Source organism: Suricata suricatta, chromosome 6 (genome assembly GCF_006229205.1).
Source record: "Suricata suricatta isolate VVHF042 chromosome 6, meerkat_22Aug2017_6uvM2_HiC, whole genome shotgun sequence".
Classification (NCBI taxonomy): domain Eukaryota; kingdom Metazoa; phylum Chordata; class Mammalia; order Carnivora; family Herpestidae; genus Suricata; species Suricata suricatta.
Window position 1 is genome coordinate 79637129 of NC_043705.1, and position 21736 is coordinate 79658864.

Consider the following 21736-nt stretch of genomic DNA (forward strand, 5'->3'; position numbering starts at 1 on the left):
TGAGGAAACAGAGGCACTGAGCAAGGAACTGCCCAAGATAACACTACTAAGAGCAGGGCCCAGGTCTGAACCAAACTGTGGTCTCTGAGTCCAAACCCTCAACTATTAACCTTTTTGTCACTCACGTTGTTAGAGTCTTGATAAAAATTTAAAATCTGGAGACAGATTGCAGAACACAAATTTTGAAAGCTGAGTAGCTACTACCATCCAACTAAATCAACAAACAAGTGATTATGCTCAAGGCTTTATTTGCACTTTGTGGGTGCCTTGGAAACTTCTTCTGTCCTCACAGAACCTCTTGTGTCTGGTTCTGAGGTGCCCTAAGCCTATGGATGCCAGGCAGTTAGGCTGGACCCGGCATCTCTTGGGCTGGGCAGCACCATGGCAGGCTGTGGGCAGACAGTATGGTCCTGGAGCTAGCAGCTCTCAGAGCGGCTCACTGGTTGGAGAAAGGATTCAGAGGCCGCAAGAGCAAAGAACTAACACTCTCTCAGGGCGCCCACTAGTCAGAACAGCCTCCCCACTCATTTTAGACTAATTTACATCTGGTTAGAAAAGGATCCTTTCCTTAACTTAAAATAAGCAAAATGCTGGTCAGCAAATATGTCAGAAATAATCTTCTCTTGTACTGACTGGAACATAAACTTCTACTATTCATCTCTGAAGGTGGAGCTGACCTCAACAAATCTAACGAGTACGGACTAGAAATATGGTAATTGCCAAGAGAGCTGGTGAATACGCAGATCCATTTTGAATGAACACATTGTGGTGTCCTTGGTTCAGGGAGTAGCAGTTTCTTCTGGCAGACACTGGGCAAAGCTGCTATCATTGTTTAGAATTTCTAGAATACTCTGCCTACTGTAGACTTTTAAATTTGTTTTAAAAGAACTCTTTTAAAAAAAATAAAAGATTTTATTTTTACATAGTCTATACCCAACATGGGACTTGAGCTCACAACTCTTGTGAGATCAAGAGTCACATGTTCCACTGACTGAGCCAGCCAGATGCCCCTAAAAGGAGTCATTTTCAGGTGATAGGGTTAGTAGCAGCATTAGGTTAGTTAGCAGTGAAATCTGAGGGAGACTTGCAACCCCTGGGTCTCAGTGCTGTTGCTTAGTAATAAAGTCAGCCAGCTTTTGAGGCTGACTCTAAACATAACTAACTGGCAAAGGCCTGGTATAAGCTGGGATTTTAAAGCATTTGGAAAAAAGAACTAGGTCAATTAACAAAAATGACAAAGCACACAAAGGATTTGGGCCATACTTCTATTTGCCCCCAAATGTGCTACATTTAGAAAATGCATGTCCTTTGAGAGACATATATATTTAGTTTCACTCTCTTTTGCTAGATCTGTCCCTAATCACCATTTGTATAAGTAGCACACATGTGTAAATTATTATGAGATGCTAGCACTTTCTGAGCAAGTGTCTGAGATGGACCTGTTCCAAGAAAGCAGTACCCGTGCCTAGAGACGGCACCCAGGATGTGGCACAGGCACTGGGCCCAGACCCTGGAGGCCTGTGGAAACACTTGGATGAGCGGCCTCAGACCAGGGTCTAGTCTTACTGAGCCCCCATCTTCTCCCCTTCATAGCACAAATAACCACTTCTTAGACCTACAGAAGTAACAAATTGGAAAGCATCTTGGAAGTAGCTGGTGATCAGTACGGATTTTTATCATTTTTCTCCTGAGTCTTCAAAGGGCCCCATATTAAATGTGGCACAATTTCCCAAGGTTACACTCATATCTCTGGCCAGCACCACACACCTTCAGTGGGACCTCAGGGACCATTTCTCCTCATGTGCTAAAAGTGACATCTTAAGTGTAGAAAGGTACAAATTCCCACAGAATATTCCCTCACTGGCCTTTTATTGCCCCCAGATGACCACAATACATAGATGTTGAGCACTAAAATCACACTTCAAATTGCGAAAAACCAATTTGGCACTGTTCTTTCCACCTTACTGTTGCAGGAAACTTGGAATCCACAAAAGAATTTTACCATTAGACCCTGCACATTGCTGTGTGACGTGCAAACATTTTTAATTTTGGTCTGCGGACTTAGGGAGAGGAGGCCAAAATCTAATTTGACTGTGTGTATGATTGCATTTCCTTTCTGCATAAGCACAAAATTCCTTTTTAAATAGAGAAATGCAAAAATAATCTCAGATTAGTTTAGAAAACCAGGCATCTTGCAATCCATAGCTCTAACAGCCCATGTATGTGCATGTACACATACATACATATGGGGTAGAGAGAGAGAATGTGATAGAAAGCTATTAACTATAAACTTGATAGGCAACTCTTACTTTATCACATCGCATCAGCCCCAAGTATCTCAGAGATTTGCTGCTCTGCGCAATCAGGGTGGCTCCTTGATCCGTAATTTCTTTACACCATCCAACATCCACGGTCTCTATGGTCATGCTGTACTGGCCAATGGCTATCAGTGCTGCAGGGAGGGAGAGAGAGAGCGAACGCAAGCATAAATGTTAGCAGTATAAGGGATCTCTATCTTATTATGACGATTTCTCTCATTTCCTCACTAAATTTGTTCCTGAAATGTTGTGTGTAAATGAATGTTTTGTAAATGAAATTAAATTTGAAATGCTTTAGGACAGCTTGCTCTATGACAAACCCTTTTACAAAGTGAATAATCATTCCATAATTTCCCTTTCATTGGAACAGAGCTTCTTATCAGTTTTACTCATTACAAGGTTACCTGTACTTTCAAACCTTCGTATCTGCAGAAGGAATAAATTAAAATGAATTACACATATAATGTTACAGAAAATGCTGAGTAGAAACTAAACTTCACCCAAGATAACTTTAATAATTTTTTAAAAGAAAAATCCATGTAAGTACCATTTTGAGGTGTGTTATACTGCATATAAATTTCTTTACCGATTGGCATAATTTTTACCATCTGTTCGTGATCTGTAAAAATGTAAGACTGTATAATATTTTTCACATTAGTCCTTCTTGGGACTGTTAGGAATTAAGAGCACATTATACATACAGTTGAACTTAATTGGTGCCATGCTGGAGTGCAGTAAAGGGAATGCATTTGTTATGGTGAATTTCCTCATCATTATCCCAAGTCTTCCTTCTATTAACATATAAAATGAAGCCTGTCATCTGAAAACTATCAGTATCTCTAGTCTTCCTGACTGTTTAGCATTGGACCACTACTGAAGGGCAGAGGCTTATCCCATAATCTACAATGTGCACCACTTATCAGTGCTCCAATACCCAGCACCCTGTCAGAGCGACCAATCAGTGAAGGTAGCTTTTTGCTACGGACTTCTGACTTGATAGACATGCACACCTCTACATTTGTGGAGCAGAAAAACAGATTTCAATACCTCCTGCCTGAATAAGTTCATGGTGTATTGGTTTGTAAAAGAAAACCCTGAAAACAATGCCACACATATTAAAAAGGACAGAGAAATTGTTTGCTAATTATTTCCTCATTCTAAGATAGCATGAGTTGATTTGGGTGACATTAAAGGCGGATGATATTTTCCAATTGACTAGATTGATAAGAGCAGAGTGAATTACTCATGTAAATAAATGTTAACTCTTATAGCTCACAGGAAAGAACTTGGCAAAATCTCTTTGCTAATTACCTCAGTAGTATTTTTTCTTTTACTAGAAAATTCATGTCCAGGATTCAAGTATCAAAACACGCCTAAGTAGCCTGATATTGAAGGTTTACAAAAACACCCATGATCTCAGTATATTCCAGTGAAAATGTGATAAAGGCCAAAATTTTTTTCCTAGAAATTCCTCATGCCAGAAATTTATTCATGCTCTCACCTTTGCACCTACTTTGACATGTATTTATTTTTTTAAATTTACTTAGAGAGAGAGAGAGAGAGAGAGAGAGAGAGAGAGAGCGCACAAACGAGGGAAGAACAGACAGAGAAGGAGAGAGAGAATTCCAAGCACTCCACAGTTAACGCAGAGCCTGATGCGGGGCTTGAACTCACAAACCGTGAGATCATGACCTGAGCTGAACTGAATCAGATGCTTAACCGACTGAGCTGCCCAAGTGCCCTGCTACTTTGACATTTATTTTTCAAGGAAGTGGAGCAGGGTAGAGGGGGTTTTGCCAAAGATTTGCTGAGCGGTCAGTGATATTTTGTGCATAGAAGCATATCAATATCCCAGGTTAATTCCACTGGTGTCCTTGCCATTAGAAAATCATGATCTCTGGTATTGTCATAATATTCACTAGTTATGATATCTTTTAAAAAATTTTTAAATGTTTATTTACTTTGAGGGAAAGAGAGAGACAGAGCATGAGCAGGGGAAGGTCAGAGAGAGAGGGAGACACAGAATCTGAAGTAGGCTCCAGGCTCTGAGCTGTTAGCACAGAGCCTGACATGGGGCTCGAACTCATGAACCGTGAGAATGTGACCTGAGCCTAAGTTGGACGCTTAACCATTGAGCCACCCACGCGACCCAGCACTAGTTATGATATCTTGAGGATCTCCTATGATGACTGAAGTAGAATATACATAAGGGAAATTTCTTTCAATGCAGAGTCTTTATCAGACTGCGATTTCAGAAGGTAACAAAGCACAAGTTGCAGATGGCCGCAGGGTGGTAAGATTGTGTACTTTTATTTAGGTTTGGGGCTAGAACATGAAAGCACCTGTGCTGGCCAGAAAAAGGTAAAAATAATGATCTGAGAGTTTTTCAGAGGCTGCTTTATAAGCAAATGAAGAGTCAATAGCTATTGATTCTAACTGGTAAAACCACTGGTGTTTATTATTTCCCTTTTTTCCTTTCTTGCCCAAATTAAAATAAGCAGTATGTAAGACAACTGAAGATAAATCAGGATGGGCATTCCATTTTATTTTTTGACATAGTTCTATATACAAAAGTAAAAACTAAACTTTATTATTCCTTAGTTTGTTCATTTATTCAGCAAACACCTCCTGAGTACTTGCTCTAGAACATTTCATCCAATATCTATTGAATACTCATGGGCTAGGCACTAGACTAGGAATTTTAGGCATATTATTTCATTAAATCCTCTCAGAAACCCTATGAAGTTGTTATTAATATTTCCATTTTAAAGATCAGAAAACTGAGTCACAGAAAGAATGAATAACTTTCCTGGTAACAAGATACTGAGTGAGGGATAATAAGCGGAACACTGGCTCTCAGTCCTGGCCGCACAGGAGATCTACTAAGTCAGGCACCAGGCAATTCTGACATGCTGCACGACTAGCACGTGGGTGTGACACGCTGGTCCTGTGCTGGGTGCTGGGCACAGGACGATTCACAGAGTTCAGAGGCCAGCTGAATGGGGTGGGATGAGGAACACCAAAGTAAGCAGTGACAATACAATGCTCATTCCTCATCTCTTCCCATTCCTAACTCGTTCTCGCTTCTCAGATCACAAGTCAAAGGTCAGCTTCTGAAAGCTTATCACCCTATCATTTACCACAACTGGAAATGTTGTTATTAATTTGTTTGGTTATTTACTTTGCTGTGGCCCACCTCTCCCTGTAGAATGACAGCTCCAATTCACTGCTGTATGCCCAAAACCTAGCCTGTGCCTGGTGCAGAGTTGGTTCTTAAAAATATTAGTTGAACACACCAATGACTGTAATGTGGTTTAGGTCTACTAGAGCATGCCAAGGGGGCACTGGAGCCTCTCACTCTTCAAGGGAGAAGAGAAATCATGCAAGCCCTCATGGAAGAGCTGAGCTAGGTCTTGAAGGATGAGTAAGGATTCTCTAGAAGAACAAAGGAGGAAGGGCTGTTGGACTAAGAAAACAGCGTATGTAAGGGTAGAGAGATGTGAAAGGGTAGGGCAGCTGCAGGCCATTCTGTGACGCTGAAATAAAAATAAGGCCAAGGAAGTGGCAGGATTTATTTCAGAAATATTTATTCAATGATTAATGGCACTGGAGGAGGTATAAGGGACACAGAGTAGAAAAAACAACCAGAGTCCTTGATGTCCTTTAACTTATATTCTAGTGGGAGAGACAGATATGAAACAAATAAACACAACACCATATGTAAATCTAGATTATAACAAATGTTCTGAAGGAAATGGACTGATCACGTTAGGAATAACACTTGGTGGGGGGGTCACTAGAGAGTCTTCTGATGAAGTTACTTTTAATCTGTCCAATAGCCTTGCAAAAACAATACTCATTTTAGGGTAGAAAACTGAGGTTAAATGCTTCAGCCAGGCCCCAGCCCTAATAAGTGGCAAAACCAAGGGACAGACTGAAATAGTTTGGCTCCAAAGCCAGTGCTCATTCTACCACAGCAGGTGAGGAGCCTGCATGTGCACAGAATGTATTTTTTCTTTTTACCACCATTCAGGACTTAACTATTACAGCTTACAGGGAGCCCAGTATTTACCCTGTGACCATAAAACAACAGGTCCAACAGAATCTGTAAATTCCAGAATATATGGAACAATTTTCATTTTTGTGACCATATCCTACCTTTGGATTTTTTTCATTGTTGTTCACACACTTGTAGTGTGATATAGTCTCAAGTTCATTTCCAGTCTCACTACTTAATAGATGTCTGACCTCAGGATATTTCATTTTTCTGAGTCTCAGCTTCCTCACTTGGACACTGGGGATGTTGATGACTATATCTCCTGCTTACTTCACAGAGTTGGTCTGAGGTTAAAATGACATAATACATATAAGGGGCTTGGCACTACATAAATGTCGTGATTTATGTGATATTTTTTCCAAAGCATTCCACAGTGGTGCAGTTGATATAAAATGAAAAGACTTTAAAGAGTTTTGAAAAATAAATGCTCTGGGCAAATGAGAGAGAGCATTATATAAGTATTTAGTCTTTATGTCACTGGCAGAGCTCCTGAACTGCTTACTCTCCATCAGTGATCATGAACTTGTAGATTGCACCTGGACAATAGGGCTGTAAATGTAATGTGTGAATACTACCTTCACTAGGGGCTATTGACACATTGCAATGATATTTACTGAGCCTTGAAAAGGGATAAATTATGCAAGACTAATTTCTAATCTCAACGCAGTTTTAATATACTTTTCTATGTGCTAAGTACAACTAATAAAAATAGTTAAATTCTAAAAAGTTACACAAGTTAAAAGCTGTAATTCAGTAATTTATATAATTACCAAGACTATACATTAATCCACTAAAAGGCATTTCTATAAACAGACAGAGAAACTGAAAACCATGAGCACACATATGCTGAATTTTGACTAAGAAATTCCATTTCCAGGCGTGCCTGGGTGACTCAGTGGGTCAAGTGTCTCACAGTTTGTGATTTTGAGTCCTGTGTCAGGCTCTGTGCTGATGGCTCAGAGCCTGGAGCCTGCTTCGGATTCTGTGTCTCTCTCTCTGCCCCTCCCCCGGTCATGCTCGCTCGCTCGCTCTCTCTTTCTCTCTCTCTCTCTCTCTCTCTCTCTCTCTCAAAAATAAATAAACATGAAAAAATTTAAAAAAAAGGAAATTCCATTTCTTAGAATCTACCCTGGAAATACACTTTTTGAAAAATATGCTTTTAATAATACTAAGAACTTCCAAGTCATTCAGTGAAAAAAGTGCAAGAATTTATATGGTGTGCTATCACTGTATAAAAGAGAATGCAATAATAATTTTTAAAACCTACAAATCTGCTCCCTTCTGAAAAAGGAATTGGGAGAGAAACCAGTAAATACAGAGACTGTTTAATTATAGGGGGTTGGTAGGAAAGGGGAGGAAGGAAGGGAGCATGGAATGTGGAGGTGGAGGTGTGAGGAGGGACGGACACTTCCTGGAGTATGTCTCTGGATAAAGCTTTGACTGTGAATCATAGTAACGTTTTACATACCTCCCCCCACCCCGCTAAAAAAAATTAAACCTAACAAGGATGTAGGAGACCAGGAAGTAGAATACAAACAGTAACAAATGAGGCTAATTGTATTACAAATGAAGAGCTTGACCCAGACAAATAAAATAACCACACAGATGGAGATGGGAATTAAGAATTAAGTCACTTTGGAAAACATTATTTTGGCATGATATTGTAAGTTGAAACTCAAAAAGAACCTTCAGCAAATGGTTTGTACTCCAGTTTGTAATTCTATTTCTCACAGGGGGTATGAGTTAGCAATTCAGTAACTACTTTATGTGTAATCTAGGATTGTAAATGATGAGAGCCCGTCTTTTCACTGTCAGAGAAAGAAGTTGTAAATAAGAAAAGGGAAGAGGTTTATAATAAACCCTGTGGTATTGATTTGGAATCAGAGGTATTAGAATGGACTGCTGGTTCATAACAGATACACAGACTTAGAAATAACTAAAAAATATGATGTATGTGCATGCATGGGTTAATATATATACATGTATTTCCTATCTTTTTTGGCTGAGAGAGACTAGGAGCAATGACACTCCGGTAGTAGTGGTCTACAAGCACCTAGGTCTTGATTTATAAATATCATTCTCTAATGAAAAAAAAAATTAGGGCTTCTTACAGAAATGGTTGATTCCTGTACTGGGACAGGGAAAATACAAGATGAGTCTGAAACATTTTGTGATATCAGAAAAAAAGAAGTGCTTAAAAAAGAATGAGGGCATATCTTTTGATCCATTCAGAAGAAGATGTAAATGGTCACAGTTGAAACAATGTGAATCTCAAAATAAATAATGAGTGTATTGGACAAGACTTGAGAAAGCCAAATAAGATCCCCAAATCCATATTCATAGGGGTAGAAAGAAAGAGATGGATATAGAGTCAAGGAAGGACAACTTTTCCTTACAGAAAAGTTTCAATTAATAGATTTGGAAGGGATGGGAGGGAGAAAGGCAAAAACATCATTAAGCAAACAAGCAAGCAAATTACAGTAGTAACTGTTGCAGGCAAAATCCACAAATCAATGCTAAAATGGATGGGTGAAAGTTTTGGGGAGAAACAGAATATTAGCATAGTGCCAAAGATATTGCAAGGGAATATCAGTATAATTACTAATATCACAGTGGAGACCCAACAGCCATCACCTTAACCAAAATGACCAAGGTTAACATCACCAGTAATAACACATATGGACATTGTGTACCACCTGGTCCCTTCTGCAGTATTCTTGCTAAAATAAATAATCTCAATCCAAACCTCACACAAACCCAAACTGAAAAACATTCTACAGATCTAATGGGTAAGAGTAATGGAATATAAGAAAATAATGAGGAAGCATCACAGATAAAAGGAGACTAAGGAGACAGGACAAGTAGACTGTGAGATCCTGGATTGGATCCTGGAATAGATAATAAAATTAGGGCAAAACACTGGTGAAATTCAAATACAATCTGTAACTTACTTATCTCACTGTTTCAATGTTAATTTCCTGGTTTGATAATTGTACTATGGTTATATGAGTTGACAACATTAGAGGTAGGTAGGTGAAGAGTATTATGTGAACCATCTACTAGTTTTACAACTTTTCTGAATTATAAAAATATTTTAGGGTGTCTAGCTGGCCCAGTCAGTAGAGATTACAACTCTTGATCTCGGGGATATGAGTTCGAGCCCCACACTGGTACTTAAAAATAAAATCTTAAAGTATTTGAAAATAAAGATTTTGAAAGCATAGATAAAATAGTAAAAGATAAGTGAATGAACTAAGGAGAGAACTAAAATTTTCTAAATGAAAGCAGGTATTACTTTCACGGTGAACAATCTGATATAAATGTTACAACTAAAAATACATTTTTTCCTCATAAAAGGAAGATTAGTCATATGAGTGCATTAACAAGTGACCTGCATGTGCCATTTTGTCCTTTCCAGTTCTATCTTCTGCTATGGATCTATGTATCTGCAACACAATCAGAAGAAATGCCCTGGTGCTTGAAAGAACTAGGGTTAAAATTTAACAGTGGGATTAACATCTTTCATGTAATACTTGGATAAAAGCCATTTGCAAAGAAATTTCTTGGCATGGATACAAAGAGATAAATATGAAAAGTGCCCTTCTTTGTAGAAGCCACAGAAGCCCCGAAAACAAAGAAATGACACTTTCAGAGACATTCGTTGTTGTGTGATGGTCCCTGGGAAGGCTCCCGCCACCCTGCAGGGACTACAGCAGTGGTTCCTAGCCCTGGCGGTTCAGGAGAATCACAGGTGCCTAGCAAAAGTCCAGACGCCTGAGTCCCACCCCTGGAGATTCTGACTCAGGAGAAGCCATAAAGGCTCCTGTGATCCCGTTGTGCAGCCAGGGCTGCGAACCACTGGAACAGAATAACCTGAAACTCAGGCAAAGTCAGTCAGCTAAAAACCAGAGAACTAATTTTCAAGGATATAAGTGGCTATGTGTTCTGATATTTTAATACAACTTTGTCTCTCAAACAGTAGTGACTTCTTGTACACAATTTAATACTTTTTAATATCTATTTCTAATTTATAGACTTTCCTTCCATCCATTTTGATATATTACTGTTATATGCCTCCTATTATTTTTTTTAGTGTTTAGTTTTACTTTTGAGAGAGAGAAAGAACATGAGAGGGGGAGGGACAGAGAGAGAGGGAGACACAGAATCTGAAGACAGGCTCCTGGCTCTGAGCTGTCAGCACAGAGCCCGATGTGGGGCTCGAACCCACAACTGCGAGATCATGATTTGAGGTGAAGTCAGATGCTCAACTGACTGAGCCACCCAGGCTCCCCATATTCCTCCTATTATTATGTAGTAAACCTGACAGTGACCGTATTCTATTTTTTCACATTGTTCTTTTCAGTAAATATTTTCCTTTACTTTATTGGACTTATTTATATTTCTAATATATCACTTACCAGAATTTGTTTCTTATTAGAATTTTATCAAACACCTGTCTTCCTACTAGATCATAAAGTCTTTGAAGCAGTGAATGTAGAGAATACTTTTCTAGGACCTCTAAGTCTCTGTGTCACTCATTTTTTACAGCTTCAATGAATTTTTTGGAAGTATAATACGCATGCAGAAAATTGCACAAATCCTAAGGGTACAATTTGATGAATTTTGACAAAGTTAACCCAGCTGTGTAACAGTTTCTAGATTGAGAGACAGGGCATGACCATCACCCCTGAAGCACACCTGTCCCTGACTCCAGTCACTGTTATTCTGCTACGAAGACTTCCAACCACATAGATTAGTATTCTTGTGTTTGAACTTCATATAAATAGAGTCAAACACCCAGCACTCTTACTTCTGTTTTTTCAGCGGTCCATTTATATTCACAAGATCCACCTACATTGTTATGGGTATGGGTAGTTTGTTCAGTCTCATTTCCAAAGTGTCGATACCTTTTACATTCCTACCAGTAATGTGTGAAGATTCCAGTGTCTCTACATCCTGGCCAATTCTTAGCGGTGTCTGTCATTCTGATTATAGCCATTCTAGTGGGTGTGATGTGCTACCTTATTGTGGGTTCTAATTTTCATTTCCCTAAGGACTAATGATGCTGTGCATCTTTTCATGGTGTCATACACTGCTTTAAAATCTGAGCATAATATAATGTGCCTTTATCTTTATAAGCATTCAGTAAATATCTATTAAATTAAACTGATAAAGAAGGAAAGGCACATAAGTTTTCTATTACTACACTACCTAGCAAAGAATAGCTTTCTAGACAACAGATAATTTTCCACATAATTGAAGGGAATGTACCAGTGAAATAAACTTAGTCTATCCTCTGGAGACATGAAAAAATCTTACAGTTTCTTAAAATAAGAAAGTAAATTAAAAAAAATTACAGTTATAGAAAACTTTCCAAATGCTCATTTATTTGTGGAATTTCAAAGACTGTGGAGTATGCTTTATTTAAGAACGCTAAATCTCTGACAATCATGTGAAAAATAAATGTAATACAAAGATTGTCCAACAATGGTGGATAACATTAGAGTGAAAATGTTGAATTATGGTAGGATTTTCAAGAGACTGTATGTAGGGGCATTCATTTTACAGAACTCTGCTTACTGAGTTCAGACAGCAACACACAAGTCTTATCTGACAAAGAGAACAAGGAGGCTGTGGCCCCTGACCTTTCAGAGAAAAGACACTCCTGCCTTATGTGTCCTGAAATGGAAATGCAGAATTATTTATATGCTGCACCTGCTTCCCTTCCTAGGCCATTAACAAGTTGGTGGAAAGTAAGAGTTCAAGTGGATTATTCTTTAAAGAATTTTTTAAAGTTCATCAGAAGTAAGGATAAGTATTTTTTACTCTTTATGCTTTCCAAATTATTTTTATTTTAATAGCAGAAAGACACAAATCGAATTGGGTAGGTAGAAACTATTTTTGAGTATGTGACTTCTGAAAATGTAATAAACAAAAGGCATATTTAGAACTAACCTTCATTTAACAGGAATCTGACCCACTGCTCTGGTGTTCAGTGGTGCTGTTTTTGGTGGTAACCAACACTGTAAGAGGAATGTTAGGTTCCCCTGATAATCCCCTTATTAAACTTTGGAATCCAAGATGAGGAAGAAAAAAACCGTTTACTACTCTTAACATTATCCTAGAACCTTAGAGTCCCTGGTTCAATGATTCTTTTTTATTCTAGCTTGTCTGCATAAATACATATATTACTTATCAAAGAATTATGCATCTTTTTCAAAATTCTCACATTATATTAGGTTTCCTCACTATATGAGAAGTGATTTCTGGGCTTCAGTATATTAGTTCATGGGTATGGAAAAGTACCTTAGTGTTTCTGACATATATCTGCCTTGTCCACCTTTCTGAGTTGGATTTTCCAGACTGCCATAAAGACAGAGCATCAGTATAAAACAGGCATCAGATACAAATATTTATCTGACCCAGTGCGGAGCAGAGTAGGATGTATCTCTCACTTGAGAGATACCAAGGTTGGTGATAACATATGTGTTATCAGACTGACCAACAGACCCTGTAAAAGTATCTTGATATGGAAGAGAAGGAAACCAAAGGAAGAGGGAAGCACACATGAAAATGTCAGCAGAGTGAACACATCATCTCTTCCTTTTTAAAACAAATACTAATCGAGTACCTCCTATGCACCAGGGAATGTTTCAGGAACTGAGACTAAAGAGAGCAAATCCCTGCCCTTGTGAGGCTTCTTTCTGAATACAAATAAATAATTAGAATACATAATTTTTCAGGTGATGATTAGGCTTCTAAGAAAAATTCAGCAGGGCCTCGGGGTGACTGTGCTACAATTTTAATGAGGGTGATCATGGAAAGCCTCACAGAGAAAATGACCTCTGAACAAAGATCGGAATGGGAACCAGTCATATAGATATCTAAGGGAAAGCATGATGTGCAGAGAGCACCGACTGAGAAGGCCAGAAGGCAGGAAGATTGCTGGTTTTGTTTTAGAATGAGCCAAAGAGCAAGATGGTGAGTACTGGAGAGGAGATTGGGGAGCGTTAATGGAAAAGGAGGTGGTCAGAATCATCTCATAGATCATTTTAATGACATTGGCTTTCCCTCTAAATGAAGTTAGAAACCATGGGAGAATTTGGGGTAAAGGAGTGATATGATCTAACTTCAACTTTCAAAGGACTTCTCTGGCTTCTGGGTTGAAGACAGGCTGTAAGGGGGCAAAAGCAGAAACAAGGAGACCAGTAAAGGAGGCCACTATAATGATTAAACAAGAAGTGATAGTGGCTTGGCCAAGGGCTGTGTAAGAGAAATCGGAAGAAGCAGTTGAATTATGACAATAGTAGAGGGGCCCAACAGTATTTGCTGATGGATTGGATGTGGAGTAAGAAGAGGAGAAAAGTCAAGGATGTTAAGAGAAAAGAAATATTTTTTTGGCACTTAGATTTGAAAGAAATTTTCTGCATGGAATTTTACATAGCTGTTCCTTGGGTCCTTGTGTGTCTAAGGTCCTTGCAATAGTAGGAATATATTGGTTTCTTCTCTTGGATATAAACTCTGAGAGGGGCAAAGACCACATTTATTCATCTTTTTATCACCATTGTCTAGCATAGGGCCTCGTTAGTGTTCAATATATGTTCATTTAAATATGTGCATTTAAGATATCACAACTAAAAGCACTTAGGGAAAAACAACTCAGAAAGGGATGTTGTTTGGATTCTCTAGAGTTCACATTCATTCCTTTATTCTAAAAGTATTTACTGAGTAGCTACAGTATATCAATTGCTATGATGTTTGTAGCTATCAAAGAGATTATAGGTAATAAACATTTCCTCTATATGTTTCTGCATTTAAAATTTTTCAATAGTAAGGGTGCCTAGGTGGCTCAGTTGGTTAAGTGTCTCACTCTTGGTTTCAGCTAAGGTTATGATCTCACGGTTCATGAGTTGGAGCCCCACACCTGACTCTTTGCTGACAGCACACAGCCTGCTTGGGATTCTTGCTCTCTCTCTCTGCTCCCCGCCCCCCCCCCCCCGCCTGCTCTCTCTTGGGCATTCTCTCTCTCTCTCTCTCTCTCTCAAAAATAAATACATAAACTTAAAAATTTTTTTCCAACACTGGGCATGTTTTACTTTACCAAAAATATCGGTTTTTAAAAAGAGGTAATGGATAGATTTCTGAGTTTTACCATCATAAAGGAAGATGCAGAACTTGAAGCAGGCTCCAGGCTCTGAGCTATCCAGCAGGACTCGAATCCATGAACTGTGAGATCATGAGCTGAGCCAAAGCTGGATGCTTAACCAACTGAGGGTGGCCCAGAACTTAATATTTCTCAAAGTGGGATTTCTCTCTAACCTTGCTCCTCAAAGCAAATAAACATATTGACTGGTGTCAAAATTCAGTATCTAAAAATCATGAAATCCTGTGAAAAAAAAGCATAAAACTATTTGCAAACTATAACTAAAAACAAAAAGGTAAGCTTACTTACTCCTCCTTAACTACAACCAGAGCAGTTATAACTCAGGAGCTGTTGTCCAGGCCATGGATTAGCTTAGATACTGGCAACAACCTTTGCTTATGGATCTTTCTGCCATAAGAAGGGAAAAGGAAATAAAAACATGAAATTCAAAGGATTTCAATTTGAGTTTTTAAAGTTTATGGGGTGCCTGGGTGGCTCAGTTGGTTAAGCATCTGACTCTTGATTTTGGCTCAGGGAATGATCTCATGGTTCCAGAGATAGAGCCCCGTATTTGGCTCTGTGCCAACAGTGAGGAGTCTGTTTAGGATTCTCTCTCCCTCCCTCCCTTCCTCTCTGCCCCTTCCCCGGTCATGCACATGTGAGAGGTCACTCACTCTTTCAAAACAGATAAATAAACATTAAAGAAAACATCTAGTGGAGAACTAGATTATTCAGGGAACACTAAACTTTCTATATTCTTTTGGTGTTCCAGGAGGAAGAGAGAAGCCCAGTTCTCACACTTATGCAAATGCTCACACAGGCAGGGAGACACAGACACAGACATGTATACACACATTATTCTTAGGCCCTAATTCACAGGGAGACTGGTCTTGAAGCTACTGAAGGACCTTCCCAAGGTCCGACATTTACATGGACCTTCACAAGGGCCTGGGTCACAGAAATGTACTCACAGGGTAACATATTTTTGTAAAACTTGTAAAAATAAGATGCTTTTTGTATTCTTTACTTAAAGAGAGATCTCAAATTATTTAAACCGCAGGTCCTCAAAAATCCTGAATTTGTCCCTGATCCAACCCAGAATATTCTGATTCAGTGGCTTTGGGTGTGGTATCAGGAAGCTGTATCTTTTGCTTTCTTTCTTTTTCTTTTTTAATGTCACCAACTGATTTTGATGCACAGCCAGGTTTGAAAATCACTGACGAAGGACTTACAGACTGATCAGTTTAATGAGTCCCTGACATCTAGGTAGTATTTCTTTCTGGAGCTTTGCCACCATTGATTGGGACATAAACCATATAACACTATGTAGTTTGGAGAAAGCTGACAATTGGCAACATTCACTTCCACATTGCAGTGATGAATCACATAACCCTCTGTGCCGAGTAATTAACCATCCATTTGTATGTACTGGCTGTAGCGATATAGTTCTTTTCAACGAGGAAGGAAGGGAATTTGGACATAACATTAACAGTTGTTAATACCAAGCAAATAGAGTAAATTGGATTTATTAAAAAGAGTATGTGTGTGGATTTTTTCCCTAGGAGTTGATATAATTTGTCTAGCTTTCTAATTATAGCTGAGACAGAAAATGGCTGAACCCCAAGACCTCTCACGGTATCTAATAAACTTTTACTTACAGGGAGAATATTTCTTGGGTTGGAGAATGACAAATAATTTACTAAGCTTTTCCTGAAAGATAGTTAAAGGTGTTTCACCTATATCTAGCTGATGAATTAGCTTTAGCTAATAATCAGTGTCATGAGACAGGGAAGAAGCAGCCTGTAATTACTTTGAAAGGAATGAAGGAACAGATCTGATAAAGAAACTAAATCAGCTAATTCCTCTAGGGGCATACTGAGTGGGATAGAAGCTCTCCTCCTTGCCAGTTTAAAGTGAGGCAAAGATAGAGGGCTTGGGTAGTTTTCACGTGCCCTGCTTCCATTCCCACTTCCTGGTAACAAATCCTTAATTTTCCTTTCTAAAGGTGCAGTATGGGGACTGTAATCAAAGGTTCCCTCTTTTTCTCCAATATGAAAGTGGGCATGTGTTCTAAATCCAACTATAAGCATACTCACTCCCTAGTACCTGATTTCTGCCCAGAACGACTTAAGAAGTAAAGTAGCTGGAGACATCCGTCTGGGGGAGGTTCCCAAAAGAGACGCTCATTAGTCCCAGCTACCTAGAGAGCCCACATTCTTGTCTTTCCCACGGTCTGGTTTTTATTTTTACTCTGGGAGTTACCCTATCTTCTTCTAATAATTTCTTTGCTTTTGTTCTGGGTTTTGTTTTCACTTAATGTAGCCTCTGTTGGTTTCTATAACTTGCAACCAAAGAATCTTAACTCATACAGAAAACTATGCACATGACAACTCAGGTTTTTTTCCTACAATAACAAAAACCCCACACAGATTCTCAACAATGCTCAGCTGAAAGAGTCACACCAGCAGAAAATAGAAATATGGCTCAGTAAATAAACATTGGTTTTGTTGGTAGATGTTACTAACTTTATCTGTACTCACTCTTGGGCAAATTAAAATAATTTTATTTAGTTCCATGATGTCTTTTTAAATTTTTCAAATAGTAACTCCATTGCATTAAATGGTACAAGTTATTGTAAAAGTTAAATCAAAAAAGAAAGTACAATAACAGTCTAAAATTATTGCAAGTCCCATTATCCAGAAATACCATCACTAATACTTGCTAAGCATTCTTCCAGCACCTTCTTCCACATATAGACAGAGCAAAAGAAAGAGAAAAATAATTTCGGAAATCCTGGAAATAATAAGCCATGCTTTAAAAAACTACTAAACTTGTTTTTACTTGAATTTAACCAAAATAAAGCAATTGAATTGAAAAAGAATCATAGAACTTTGATTAAATATTTCTTTACCATACAAGATAATTCTTAAAAGAGACTACATAAAGTCTGAACAAAATTTATGAAAACATGAAGAATTTGGAGTCATTTAAAAGATTCTAAACTTTACCTCAGACAAAATCTATCGACTCCCTTCTAGAAAAAAATAAGAAAACTGGGAGGCATTTCTCTTTCTTCCTTCTTACTTTTATATTCATCACCTCTATTATTATTTTTACATTGTCAGGTTTCAGTGTTCCCACCTGCTTTAGTAACCACAAGTCTCTTGGGTGTTTTGGTTGTTTTGCTCTGGTTCTGTATTAGGTGGATTAAACACCATGAGTTCCTTCATGATTTTTCTTTTCTCATTCCTGAGGTCTTTTTTTGATTAACCTTTTGGGTGACTAGATACTATCTATAAATAGTTTCTTTTTTTAAGAAAGATTCATCATATATTCCCTAAGTTCTGAATGTTTGAAAAAGACTGTTAGGCATATGTTTAAGGAACAACATGGCTAAGTATTAAATTTGGGGTCATACTTATTTTTTACCTTCAGAACTTTATAGACAGGTGTTTCAGTGTTGCTGTGGAGAAACTAAGTCCAACCTGATTTCTTCCCCTTCATGTGTGTCTTGCTTTAAAGTCTGGAAGCTATCTAATTCTTCCTTTATTTCTTAGGATCATACTTTCATCAGGGCGTGTCTTTATTATTCTGCAGTGATTTACTTTCCTGGAACATGGCAGACACTTTTGATTGTTGTAGATTTAGAACTCTTTAGATGCAGGATCCACGTGTTTCATTCTTGTTCTGTTGGCCTCACTTGTTCCTACCATCCCTCCCTTGTAAATGATGCACTCAAGGGCGCCTGGGTGGCTCAGTCAGTTAAGCGTCCAGCTTTGGCTCAGGTTATGATCTCGTGGTTTGTGGGTCCGAGCGCCACATCAGACTCTGTGCTGACAGCTAGCTCAGAGCCTGGAGCCTGTCTTCAGATTCTGTATCTCCCTTTCTCTCTGACCCTCCCTTGCTCGCGTTGTCTCTGTCTCTCAAAAATAAATAAAAAACACTTAAAAAATGATACACTCAAATAAAGTGCTAGCTAGGAATAGATGCTGTAAATGGTCTTACATTTGTTCTTTTCAAATTCTTCTTTGATTAGCTGGGATTGGCTATCTGTATGGAATATGGGGCAGTGAATAACAAACTGGAGCTAACTGAGAATCTTTGTGTCCAGTATCCTCACCACATGTCTGTTATTTCCTTTATCCTGACATACCTGTTCTTCTCTCAGATTTCTATGTTTAAGATATTATGTGTTACTAATAACAAAACTGTTGGAACCATTTTTGTGTTGAATTCTGGCACCTTCTGCTTCTCTCCCTCTTTCACCCATTTCATTTCTGGAAGTCTTTTCAACTCCAAAGCAAGGTGGCAGATGATGGTGATGGCTCATCTACATGGCTTCTCCTTTGGTAACCTCTTCCTCAACATTTCTGTAAAATGGAAAATTGGGACTCTACATGGGCATGGAGATTCATGGCTTGAATCAAAGAATTGTTGCTATCCCTTTCTGTATGTGATATACCTATTACATATTAATGAGAGGTATCCCCCAAGAATTTTAAAAAGAATTATGAAGTTTGAGTTAATAATGTTGACAAAAGAGAATTCCTAAACTGTAGACTAATTTGACTAATATTTATTTTTTGATTATCACACACAAAATAACAAGGGAGGTAAAAAGGTGAGAAAAACAAGTCCTCGTCCTTGCTTTCAGTGCATTAGGGAGAATAAATTACACAGAAGACATTTATGTTGTTACGATTATGTACATAGTGTTCACTACTGAGCCAAGTGGTATACTATGACTAAACTTCATTTCTCAATTTTTATTTGGAATTTATATTAGCCTCATATTTTATTTGTTCACTTTTTGTCTATTGTATTTTTTAATGTCAATTTATTTTGAGAGAGCAAGAAAGCAAGCATGAGGAGGGGAGGGGCAGAGAGAGAGGAGGAGAGAGAGAATCCCAAACAGGCTCCACTCTCATCATGGAGCCCAATGCAGGGCTCCGTCTCAGGATCCTGAGATCATGACCTGAGCCAAAATCAAGAGTCAGACACTTAACCAACAGCCACCCAGGTGCTGCTTGTCTTTTGTATTTTTTAAGTGTTTCTACAGATAGTTCAAATCAACTGAATAGTTCCACTACCCAACCACACTGTCCTGTCTCCACACCCTCTCTTCTGACGTCTTCCAAGCTCCTGCTTGTGGCTGAGTTGTAGGCTATTAGGGATAAGTACACAATCATCCTAAGATTTCCTCTTTCAGCTCTCCTATGGGTCCCATGTCTTCTCCTCACCACGTTTATTCATTTTTGTGATGAAACATACCTTTTAAAGGGTTAGTGGGAGACTAAATTTGAGTCTTTAAATGCCTAAAAGCATCTTTATTTTATTCTTACAGTTAATTGTTGGACATTGTATAGAAGTCTAGGTTGAAAGCCATTTCTTCTTAGTTTTGAAGGGACTGCTTCATTGTTTTCTAGCTTCCCATTCTGCTTTTTCTCCGGCTTTATTGAGATATAACTGACATAGAACATTGTGTAAGTTTGATGTATCCAATATGTTGATTTGATTACTTAATATAGTGCAAAATGGTTACCATCCATATTGCTTTTAAGAGATTTGGTGTCACTCTTATTTTTTATCTGAAGCATCAATCCTATCTTCTTTGTTAGGAAACTTTTAGAATTCCCCTTTCATCCTTGACAATCTAAACTTTCAAGATGATTTGCCTTCATGTAAATCTATTTTCATACATGGTGCTGGGCATTTGTTGTGCCCATTCAATCTGGAAACTCATGTCCTTTCTTTCATAGCAGCCTCTTCTTTGTCAAGGATAGAGTTGCTTTTCTTATTTCTGAGAACAGTACTTTATGGTTTTTGAAGTTTTCTTCTGCCCCTGCATTGCCTCTGTTTTCTCTCAGCCTAATCTCTCTGTTTGTTTGTTTCAATATCTCTCTTCTTATGTTGGATGCTTTTCTCAACAGTTTGGCCATCTAAGGATCTTTGACCATATCACTTGGGGTTTCTAGAGTATCTGATGCCTCTGAAAGCTAAGCCTTGCCAGGGTTCTGCAGGCCAACAAGCTTACCTGTTATGCATTCCCTCTCTAAAAACATTTAGGTTATGAGTTTCCCTGCTTTTGTTAAGACTGTCAGCACTACTTATTATTTCTGATTTCTAAAATGTGTTGACGTCCCTTATCCTTTCTTATCTCCTTTCCTATTCTCTTTGTCCTAAAAAAAAATCCCTTTAACATCATTTTAGCAAGATGTTACAACAAAGAAAATATTAATGCACGTGGTCTGTTGGCTATTTTAATTGGTGAGAAAGAGCATGGGAAATGTATGGTCTTTCCTAATTGTTCCCCGTTTTAGGCATTCATTAAAAGTTACTTCCGTTGAGCTTGAATGAAATATATCATTAAGGAAAGGTCAGTGTCTTTCCATGTGTATGTGTTACATACACAATCTATTAAAGGCACAGTAAAAACAGGACAACTCAGCATCAAGGGTGAGCAGTATACCCTGGAAAATGTAAGTAAGCCTTCAAATTAAATAATAATATCTTTTTAGTTATTCCTGGCTTCTGAACTATTATTTTGCTCCATCTTTCATATGTCTCTGCTCTAAGTTTAGGTTAATCTTCAGGGGTAATTGATTTTTTTAAAAATCTATTGGGATGTACTTTGACTATTTTATCAAGTGGAATACTGTATTTACCACAGAGTTAAATAACATTTAAAATTAAATCCCAGATGCTGGAAAATTCTACATATATTCTCAAGGAATAGTTTCTGTAATTTTGCTGTTTACTTCCTAATATATTTAAAATACTTTTTCTGGTTTCACCAACACCCTAATACATGAATGTTTTTATTTTAAGATATTTGAAAAGAAATCAGCAAATACCTGGCAGTTTATGCAAAAGAATATTTTCAGTAAGAGATTATTTTTGTTAAAATAAGTGTTTTAGTATGACTTGCTCAGTGCATCTTTTAGAGACAGAATTCCATTTGGTTAATTGTAACAAATCTTAAGAAATAGTATTGTGCTTCCATTTATTTCATTGCATCATCTATCCACAATATATGCAATAGTCATTAAATTCAGCCAACTTTTTGTCAGGTCTAGAGAGAAAGACATCTTCAAGAAAACAGCCTATGACTGACATTTCCCTCAAATCGGTAATATCATAAATATTTATATCAAGTTATAAACAAACTATTATTAGTTTAAGAAATGCAATTTGTTCTCAGTGATAATAGCTTTGAAA

General features: G+C 38.0%; 1 protein-coding gene across 1 annotated transcript in view; it reads right to left on the reverse strand.

Annotated features, from left to right (window-relative positions):
* Positions 1 to 21736, reverse strand: part of FBXL17 (F-box and leucine rich repeat protein 17) — a gene marked incomplete at its 5' end in the record, with an annotated part of 472906 nt that overhangs the window by 19369 nt on the left and 431801 nt on the right. The window contains one exon of the mRNA XM_029941235.1: positions 2310 to 2452. Coding sequence (XP_029797095.1) covers positions 2310 to 2452 — 143 coding nt within the window. The remainder of the gene's footprint in view (positions 1 to 2309; positions 2453 to 21736) is intronic.